This window comes from Eublepharis macularius, chromosome 4 (assembly GCF_028583425.1).
Source record: "Eublepharis macularius isolate TG4126 chromosome 4, MPM_Emac_v1.0, whole genome shotgun sequence".
Lineage (NCBI taxonomy): Eukaryota > Metazoa > Chordata > Lepidosauria > Squamata > Eublepharidae > Eublepharis > Eublepharis macularius.
In genome coordinates, this window is record NC_072793.1 from 28,424,177 (window position 1) to 28,434,953 (window position 10,777).

The 10,777-nt window shown below is 41.8% G+C and overlaps 1 protein-coding gene across 1 annotated transcript in view; it reads left to right on the plus strand.

Moving 5' to 3' along the window:
• SLC16A3 (solute carrier family 16 member 3) overlaps positions 1–9,269 on the plus strand; it is a 35,565-nt gene extending 26,296 nt beyond the window's left edge. The window contains exons 3-5 of the mRNA XM_054978741.1: positions 3,496–3,639; positions 5,580–6,347; positions 8,018–9,269. Of these exons, the coding sequence (XP_054834716.1) occupies positions 3,496–3,639; positions 5,580–6,347; positions 8,018–8,289 (1,184 nt within the window). The 3' untranslated portion in view covers positions 8,290–9,269. The remainder of the gene's footprint in view (positions 1–3,495; positions 3,640–5,579; positions 6,348–8,017) is intronic.
• Positions 9,270–10,777: the final 1,508 nt, after the last annotated feature.

Sequence of the window (10,777 nt, forward strand, 5' to 3'; positions counted from 1 at the left end):
AATGGCAACTGAACAAGCATATGACCTGCTGTCCTGTTCTGTACAATAATGAAGCTGAGCGACTTTGACTTTAGGCAATGAGGAAAAAGGCTGAGAGTTACTAAAAGAACACGGGAGCTGCCCAGTTAGGTTCAGGGCAAGGAAAAGGTAGCAAGCTGTCCAACTAGATTGCCATTGCTTCAGAGAGACAAAAAGAGTAGCTGAGGGAGATATAGCAGTAGCGAAGTCCTGGTGGCTATTGAAGAGCTTTGTCACTGGCTCTGCATCATTAATGGAATTAACCCCAGTGTTATTTAAGGTAAGCCCAGGAGGGTTTTGAGAGCAATTGTGGCAGGTGACAACAGAGGTACTTCTGGTTTCCAGAACTGAGCAGGGTTCTTGAATGCTATCTTGTAGGCATGTATCTCAGTGTCCTCCTGATGAGGTGCTGTTTCCTACTGACCCATACTACTACTGGACCTGAAGGGAGGACTTTGAAGGGATACAGGAGGTCTGGTGACATTGCTTCAGAAGGTCTTTAGATTTAGGCTGTTGGGAACAATGGCAACTGCCTAAGCAATTTATTCAGCAGATCCAGGTTATTTATTTTCTCCCTGAACTCAGAGTAGTTACCAATGGAATAATCTCATCCTCAATTATATTGCAAAGAGGCACTTAATAAGGTTGTTGCCTTTCACTCCTCCTGTTTAACTTGACAAGAACTTTTAAGCATGTGGACTGTAAAATAATTAAGGGCGTTTAAGCAGGAAGTAAAAGGAGCAATAACATTCTGTTATAATTTAGAGTTAGACCAAATTGAAAGAATTGCATGTATGTGTAAATCAGAGTTGTTGGTTAGGTTTTTTTGTCTGCTGAGTGCATACCAGTTCTGTCTAGTTGCAATGAATGTGGGCAAACTGCTTATAGAGGTACAGTGGTAGGTGGAGACAGGGAACATTTAACCTTCCAGTGGAGCTAAATGGGATTCTTCAATAGGAGTTCATGTGGCTGCCTGTTCCTCAGCTGGTCATTTTCATTCTAGTGCTGATGTTATTAAAAAGTCCTTAAGATAGCCAAGTAAATCAGGTAGTTTATTTATTTATAAAATTCCCTTCTCTTCTGTCTCTAGCAGCTGGAGTTTGAGATAAGAACAAGGTGATGCCTCATTCCGGGGTGGAGGGGGAGACTAATCTTGTGGTATATTTTCAGGAAGCCGAGAGCGTAAGACGACTGATTAGGCAGGTTTGATGGGAGTACATATTTATGTTTATGGTATTAACTATACCCTATGAACTGTTAGGCTTTCCATCTATCTAGATTTATTTTCAGCTGTAGAATTACCCATTCTATATTGGTCTGTGCCATTTGAGAGACAAGAAGTTCTCTGGTGTTTGTGTACTGACTTTCAAAGATAGCAGAGGAAGAGTGTTCCACAACTGCAGAGAACCATCAGGAATGCCTGTGTACATGCCCTTGTGGTTTGATCTTGGGTCACAGATAGTACAGTTGAAAAGGCATTCTTGGATGGTCTTAAATTTCATGAGGGACCTAAGGATAGAATACATTTTTGAGATAAGTAGGGTCCAAACCGCAAAAAGGTTTATTAGGTCAGAGCCAAGATTTTGAATTGTGCTCTGAAAATAACAGGACGCCACTACAGATGCAGGAGTTCCAATGTAATGTGCCTCTGGCAACTCACTGATCTACTGCTTCAAGCATGCATCCGCTGAAGCTACTGCATAGTCCTCAGGGATGGCAGTGTGTCTAGATTCTGTTACAATGGTCTACATTTGAGGTCACAAAGGCATGAATTCTGGTTTCCAGCCCTTATGCAGCTAAAGATGATATATCACCTTCCAAAATTGAACAAGTAAAAAGTGAATACCAACACTACCCATGCTTTCAGGAGCAGCTGTGTATCCAAACGATTCCCCCATAATTTGTCTAATCAAGTTTAGGAAATCCAGAGATAATATCTCAGCTCCCGAGCCCAATGCATTACTCATGGGTAGACCTTTGCCACCAGCACTGGATCCTGAGGCTGTTGATATTTGCAGATCTGCAGAATGGCTTGATTGGCTCTCGCTGGGTCCTGTGCCCATTGATTGGCTTATGGATGTGGGGAAACCACTCTGCAGCCACCTTCTAGTCAGTTGGTAAGGTTGCCTGAGCTGGCGGGGCAAGAAATAGCTGCCAAGGCCTCCTTAGGTAGGGAGGAATGGTGCCTCTTTCTGCCACGCTTTTGAATCTTTGATCTTTTCATGCTGTGAATGCCAGCCGCTATGGTCTCTGAGCAATCTGTGTCAACTGTACTGAGAACGGCAGCAAGGGAGGCTTCTAGCTCTCCTTCAGAGAGGAAGCCATTGCTGCCCTCACGATTTTCCATTTTAGAGCAGTTGAGAAACACACTCTGTAATGCTGTTAGATCTGGAGAAAATGGCTGCCACGGCCAATAAATTCTCCTGTCTGAAGAAGTCTCCCCTTGAAGTTTCTTCATGTAGATACACGAAATAGAGTAGGGTAGAGAAAAAATGTAGAAGGAATTGAAGAAAGGCACAAGAATAAGAATCTAGAGGTAGAAGTAGGTTGAAAGGAAGGAAAGAAAAAGCAATAGGTGAGTCAGCTCTTCCTACTCTTCCTGTCGAGGCAGGAAAAGAATTGAGGAGATGAGTGACTCCCACCAAGGAGACAAAAAGTGGAGGAACTTTCTTCCTGCCTCCCTGAATGGAGGGTGGGAATCACCCACCAAGAGGTCTTCCTTTCCTCAGAGTAGAAGGACCCTTCACAATAAATATCCAATGGTCCACTCCATTCCACATAGATTTTGTTAAGACAAGAAGTAGCAAGAATGAACTATTCTTATAAGTTTCAAGATATTTCAAATATGGATAACCTTGTTTGGTGTATGAATTCATAAGATAATTAGTTAGTTAGACAAGAATTTGAGTCTTTGAAGAGAGATAGACAACCATTGTTATGAGAAGGTTCTGAAACCCTATAAATATGACAGGCTAACTTGATTGAGCTTCTTTTTAGAAGTGTCTCCGTGCCTGTGACCTTCGTATCTTTGGGTAAGATACTTTTTTGGACTCATGTAATTGCTCTCCTTTAATGATCTGTGTAGTTATAATGGACGACATGATTTTCTGTTGATTGAGTTGATATTAAAAATGCCAAATAATTATTTTGTAATAATAAAGGCTTAAAATGGATGTAGAGACTCCATAATTGTATTACTTGTGTACAATACCCTGTAATGAACCTAAGATGTTATCTGTGGTGTACCTCTAGCCGGGAGGTAAATGATTTGATATAGAAAAGCTAACTAGATACTCAGGGCTTCTTAAGTGCATGCCTGTATCTGAATCAAGCTTGCCCAGGGTCATCCAGAACAACCAGGTCTCTACCCAACTGAATACGAGTGAGAAATATGACCAGATATTCAGAATGTAACAAATCCCATAATCATTCCTTGCAGTTACAAAAACAAACGTATGATGGTCTTTATTTTGTCAGGTCCCCTGTGTAGTATGTGCGTTAATCGGTTTGGTTGCCGTCCTGTTATGATGGTTGGAGGCCTCTTTGCTTCACTTGGGATGATAATGGCATCTTTCTGCAATAGCATTATCCAAATCTATCTTACTGCTGGTGTCATTACTGGTAAGTAATAGCGACAAACTTTGCGAGACTCCTTCAGCACTTAGCTACGCAACACATGGTATTCTGTTGTGTAGATCTATGCAAAATCTATGCAACACACTATGCAATACAGTATTTGAGACTGTAGGTTGATCTACATTTCAAAGGAGAAAAAAGCACAAGTCTTATCCTTGATATGCTGACTTTGTGTATGCAAGATTTCTAGGCAAGGCAATACTGAGGTTCCATGTGCATTATGAAGTTCTGTAGTCTTAGGACTGCTGTAACATGTGCTTCAAGTGGCTCCCACATTCCCAATATTCTTTCCGACACCGTCTTTCCCTGATTCCCCATCCTTTCCTGGCAGTCAAACATTTGTTTCCATGCTTTTCCTTCTCCCAGGTAAGTGTAACCCCATCACAGTTGCTGTTCAGTCATAACTGCCTGCATGTACCTGTAAATGCAAGTGGAGAGCAGCAAGAGGACGGTCTGTTTCACTAATTACGCGGACCTGCCATTTAATGTTATTTATAGATAAGATAATCAAGCATCTGGAGACTAAAAAATCCTTTCTTCCTGTCTTGCATTTCCGCTTGTGCAAGACATAGCACAAGATATGTTTCAGCAAGCCCTGCCCCATAATGACGTTCTTTAATCTCGTCTCATTCCAAATTGGAGTAAAATGACTGCATCAAATAGTATTTTGATTTTTGTGTATAGGAACACTGGCTGAAGGTGATTGAGGCTGCTGCTGTTGCTTTCCCCCATCTCCATTATTTCAACTGCAGTCCCTTATTGTCTTCTGTCCACGTTGGGGACTTTGCAGCATTGGGTGGGGGGAATGGAGCAGGAACCAAAGGAGTCAGCGTTAAAAATGATAGAGATCACATCAGGGTTAAGATAGGAGCTCTACTATGAAAAGAAAGGGAACAAATGAGGACTGGAAGGTGGGTGGATTAGGAAGAAAGCAGAAAACGTATTTGATGCAAGTCGCTTTGAATTTATGTACTTAAAGTATTTATACCCCACCTCTCCACATAGTTCCAGGTGGCTTACAAAATGGTTAAAAGATTTCCAAATTAAAAGCAAGATAAAAACTCCCCTCACATAAAAAAAATGCTTGCTCTTCACATCCCCTCAAAAACCATGGCAAACAAGCAAGACTTGCAGCACCTGCTGAATTTCTCCAAGGAGGGGCTCCTCGCGCCTCTTCAGGGAGTCTGTTCTTCAGAATTGGGGCCACGATGGAAAAGGCCTAGACTCTGGTTGATGCCAGGCAGGTCACCCTTAGGTGGTGGGACAGGCTGCCTGAAGATCATAGCTGTCACACCAGGTCATATGGAAGGAGATGGCCCTTCAAAAATGTGGGTCTCAGGTCATGAAGGGTTTTAAAGGACCAGCACCTTGAACTTAAGTCGGAAACAAACTGGCAGCCAGTGCCGCTGTTTCAAGCTGGGTAACATATGTTTCCAATGACTAGCCCCTGACAATAATAGGGCTGCTGCATTCTGGACCAGTTATAATATCTGGGTTGTCTTCCGGGTCAGCTGATAAAAGGTATTCCAAGCTACCATGTTAACCTGAATCTCATTGACTGGGAGAAAAGTAGGATATATTTTAAATAAATAAAAATAAATCAGAAATGAAAAATCAGCTCTTACAGTAGCTGTTGCCCGATATCTTACACAAACAAAATCATGTTAAGTAAAACTTCCTTTCCACTCGAGATCCAGTTCAAATGTACTTCTACATAGGTTTCGTCAATAGGGTGCACCCCACATTGACATGCCAGTGTAACTGTATTAGTGAAAAGAATATAGCCTACAAAGGACCACATCCTGACTACCTTTGTGTCTTGGGGTTGGGAATCGGGGACCTGCAGCCTGTGTTCTGTGGAAATCTTTGTCCACCTCTGCTATAGCTGCTGAATTTTGTTTAAAATGGGACTTGTTCTTTTGCAGGTTTGGGTCTTGCGCTCAATTTCCAGCCTTCGCTCATCATGCTAAATCGCTACTTTGACAAACGCCGACCTTTAGCCAATGGGCTGGCCGCAGCTGGAAGCCCTGTTTTTCTTTGTGCACTTTCACCATTGGGGCAGATACTGCAACATGAGTATGGATGGCGAGGGGGATTTCTTATCCTGGGTGGGATGCTTTTGAACTGTTGTGTCTGTGGAGCTTTGATGAGACCTCTGGAGCCTCCTAAGAAACCTGAAGATTCCAAACAGGTCTCTGAGAAAAAAATCAAGAAAAAACTATTGGATTTTGGTGTCTTTAAAGATCGAGGCTTCCTAATCTACACATTGGCTGCATCCATCATGGTTCTGGGCTTGTTCGTGCCCCCAGTCTTTGTGGTGAGCTATGCTAAAGATCTGAAGTATCCTGACACCAAAGCGGCTTTCCTTCTGACCATCCTTGGATTTATTGATATCTTTGCTCGACCTATTTGTGGAATAGTGGCTGGCTTGAAATGGGTTAGGCCTCGCTGTGTCTACTTCTTTAGTTTCGCTATGTTTTTTAACGGCTTTACTGATCTCATGGGGTCAATGTCCTACAATTATGGTGGCCTAGTGGTCTTCTGCATTTTCTTTGGTATTTCCTATGGAATGGTTGGTGCTCTTCAGTTTGAAGTTCTCATGGCTATTGTTGGGACAAAGAAGTTTTCCAGTGCCATTGGCTTGGTTCTCCTGGTTGAGGCAATGGCTGTTCTAATTGGGCCACCTTCAGCAGGTAAATGTTCAATTCAGTTAATTAATTCCCTGTTCATTAAGTGCTGTGAGATGCTTGTGGAATAAGACAGAAGAACAAGTGGTGACAGTCACAGTAGGAAGCATAGAGTAAGGTGTTGAATGGCAGTCTTCTTTATTATTTGTGTTAAGATTGCTAGGTCCCCTGGGCCTCAAAGCAGGGGGTGGGAGGGGTGTGGGGAACATGATGGGAGCACCTGCCTCATGTGCGCATACTTTGGAATGCTTCCACATTGCGATGGGAATGATGTAATTCCAAGTGCGATCCGGAAGCAATGGGTTGCACCAGGGGCTAATTTGGTAAAAATTGGCCCTCAATCTGGTTGACCCTGCACTTCCGTGTCACACTGGAAATGACGTCATTCCCAGTGCAATGTGGAAGTGTTCCGGAGAGTGCAGAATACTTTGGGAGTATTTTTGGCTAGTTCCCATGTCTTCCCTCCCCCCGCAGGCCAGGTGAGAGGTGGGGGGCAGGGACTAGGAGTGGGGATCTCTTGCCCACAACGGGGGACTGTTGATGTTGAAAGAATCTGAAAAGTCAGCTGGAAATTTACTTTGGACACACAATAGGATGTCTAAATATGTTTGTTGCATTTTTTTATCCTGTTCTCCAAGGGGCTCTGGGCAGCATACAGAGTTCTCCTTGCCCCCCATTTCATCCTTTCAAAAACTTTTTGAGGTAGATTAGGCCAAGAAAGCTCATCTAATAAGATGCCTGTCTGGAGATTTGAACTTGAGTCTCCCCACTTGTAGTCCAATATTTTAATTGCTACACCACTCTTGTTTATGTGAGAAAAATAGATGTCTGAATGATGATGAAGAAACAACCATTACCTTCAAGTTTACAGAAGAAAAAAGTAGACAAATGTGAAGTGAGGAACAAGGGTGGAGAGTGTGGAAAGGGTGTACAGTCAGATGCTAATCATGACAGACAACCAAGAATTAGTATCCTCCTCACATAATTTACAGTGTTCCAAGAAGCATGACAAATATCTAAATGGCAGAATTCTCACAGATAATCTGAATTTCCATTAATTTGCAGTTCATGTGGATTTGTCACACTTTCTGAGATGTTCTCCTTCTCAAAACAAATAGTTCCAAATACATGTGAGAGATTTTGGCCATTTCCAGATGGCTTACCTGAAGCTGCTCCATGCCGCAATGTTGTGGATTGTGCCGGGGAAAACGTGAAATATCGCGTTTTCTCACGCGGGTTTTGTGCGACGTCGCAAAACTCGCCCCCTTGTTCCAGCTGACCCAAAGTGACGTCATTGTGTGGTCCTGAGTTCCACCACCTCTTTTCCCAGAAAAAAAGCCCTGGGCATAACAGCCAGGCCCTTTTCTCTGATGAGAGAAGGGAATAAAGTTTTGCTTAAAAAAAATAAAAATAAAAAATGTACAGTGAACAGACTAGTCCTGTCACCATTTAAATCCTTAAAATCTATTTTTTTTAAAAGGAGAAGCCTTGAGCTAAAGGCATGTAAGGTAAGACTGGCAGGTTTCTTAGGGAATTTTTTCACTTGGACTTTGGCTTCAAAGTTTTTTGAGGATATATTTATGCCCATTTAGAGAATGTATTTGATTGACTATGTTGCCATTTTCTTCTCTGTAACGTTAGCAAGTTTTTAATGACTTGTGAATTTTCTTTTCTAGGTAAACTCTTGGATGCAACTCATAAATACATGTACGTTTTTCTTATTGCTGGTGTTGAAGTTGTTATCTCATCTATCGTGCTAGCTGTAGGAAATGCTTGTTGTATTAAGAAAATACCAGCACATTCACAGAAAGAAGATGCAGCAGAAAGGGAGGGGTTAAACAAACAACCTGAAGATGCCAAAGTGGACTCTATTGAGGTGGAACAGTTTCTGAAAAAGGAACCTGAAAAAAATGGGGAAGTTGTCACTAATCCAGAAACGTGTGTGTGAGTGTGACAAGGATGAATGCCAGATATTTAGGAGATTCAAAGAACTTCAACACTTATTTATTTTAGAAATAGGACTAGCTTAGGGCTGGGCCATCTGTTTGGCAACTGGAGGCCAACCAGTTCATGACATCACTCTTTTTTTTCCTGCTTAAAACAGGATTGATCTTCAAGTTCAGCTGCTTGGGCATAACTACTGCTATAACTAAACAAATGGCCTTCTAAACACATGTAGAGGTCCCTGCTATGCATCACCAGAAAAACTTTCACTTGGGTGAAAATGTACTTTAACTAGAAAGGAATTATACATGAACTTTCCTGTAACACCAGATGAAATATCTATCTGTTTTTATGTGTGTGAAGCACCTCGATGTATCTTCCATGTCTGTCTGTGTCTGCTTTAGGAGGAATGGCTTAGCAAGAAGAAATCTCAGGGACTCCGTAGTCTCCAGTAGGTTTTTAAAAACATACTTTTCCAAGTATTTTTAGATCATTTGGCTCAGCCCTAATCTAATTTTGATAACATGTACAATTTTCAATGACTTTGGTTTGTCAATATATTTTTATGTGCTTTTGTTATACTTGTCCTTTTTACTGGAACATGTACCAAGAAAGGTACTGAGATTTTCTTGGGAAACCTCATAGCTGCTGTTCCCAAAATGTCTGAAAAACAAAATGAAAATTGTGTTTAATCCTAACAGATCCATGGAGCAAACTGTCCATATAAACTACCTGTTGACTGTTGGCTTTAAGTGCAGCCTCTGCCAAACATACCCTACTTTGGACAGAGTTTTGTACAGTGATAATTACTTTGAATAGATGTATTCAAAGAACTTTTCCTTAGACAACTGATGGACATTAATTTCAAGAAAGAAATTAAACTGGAGGAGGGAAGCACACATACCTTGTGTAGACAGGTATATAAAAGTGTTATAAAAAGGTGCTAGTGAATTCATTTTTATAAAATAAAATATTGTAAAAGAATGCTCTCACTTTATTTAAACATTATGAGGAGCTCGTAGAGTTGTTGGCCCTGTTCTAAGTGGGATGGGTTAAAGGAAGGAGTATGGGGCACGAGAGGTCTATTTGGCCTCTGCCATCTCACACTCTTCTGAAAGAAACCTCTGGTTGCAATCCTCTTTTTTCCTGGCTCACAACAGCTGGTGAAGCAATGACAACGTTTGGGAGGAAAAGTGTAGATGACCCTGCAAGGATGTTCAGTGACAGGAATGTCAAGGATTCATTCGGACATACCGAACAGAAGAGTCCTAGGATTCACAGCCTTATCTAATTGGCCCTGAATAGATTTTAATCACTTCTTTCTACAACCAAGCTTGTAAATGGATAGGCATTTCTACTCCTTCAAAGAGTCTTTGGCTGCTTCCACACACGTCGGATAATGCACTTTCAATGATCTTTAGTGATCATTTGGAACTGGGTTTTCATGTGTGAAACACAAAATCCACTTCTAAAGGGTAACTAAAGTGCATTGAAAGTGCATTATTCAACGTGTGTGGAAACGGCCTTTAAAGGAAGGCTGATCATTCCAAGTTCTGATCGAATAAACCCCATAAAGAAGCTTATGGAGTTCATACGTAACTTTGGTCACCCACAGGAATAATTCACAATTATGTTTGTGTTTGTAGAAGACTCTCCTCTGTACGCAACATGTGTGTACTCCACTATGGTTTAGCCAACTTGCATCCCAAGGAAAGCATCAAGCCTGCAGCCTGTTGCTCTCCTATCCTAATGTCCCACATGCACAGCAATCAGGAAAGGATGGCAGGGGGCAGAAATGCTACAGCCACTTCTGTTCTTGCAGTAAGCATACATAAGAGTTGCCTGGCTTTGTACAGAGTGGAGAATAATGGTGCACTCCAGTTCTCACTGAAGCTAGACAGAAGAGGAAAACAAGGCAATTGTGCCTTCTGCCATCATGTCACCCCCTCATACTTCAAGCTAGCAATGATGTCACATTCGCATGAGGTCTAAGCGCACAAGCTGCGTACATATGTGCATGTGCGTGTATGTTTGTCTGGCTCTAGCCCCGCAAGCAACTCCTTCCTCGTAATTTTATACAGTCATCTTATCCTACTCTTTTCCCACCCGTGCAAATCAAAAGTACTTTTTCCAAAAACAGCTGTCAAAGATAGTAGCTTTCTCCCTAAAAATGCAGTTGTGTATTACTAAGGCAAACAGAGGAAAAACTGGACTGTTTAAGTGCCACAAAGTAAAAATGCTTCACCTTTTACAGAGCGTTGACAGAAATTAACTGGATTGGTTTTTAAAACTCTCTCCCCCCCAATGAAACAAACAGTACAAACAGGCTGGATCGTGCCTACAGATTTTAATGGTGGCTGTAGGTATTCTTCTCTGCTTCTATGTTAGAATGTTAAGGTTCTCCTTCATGAAAAGTACTTCTGTGGAGGAAATATTGTTATTCCCCCGCCATAGACAGTCTGCAACCTCTGCAGATATTTATGTGCAGTGAG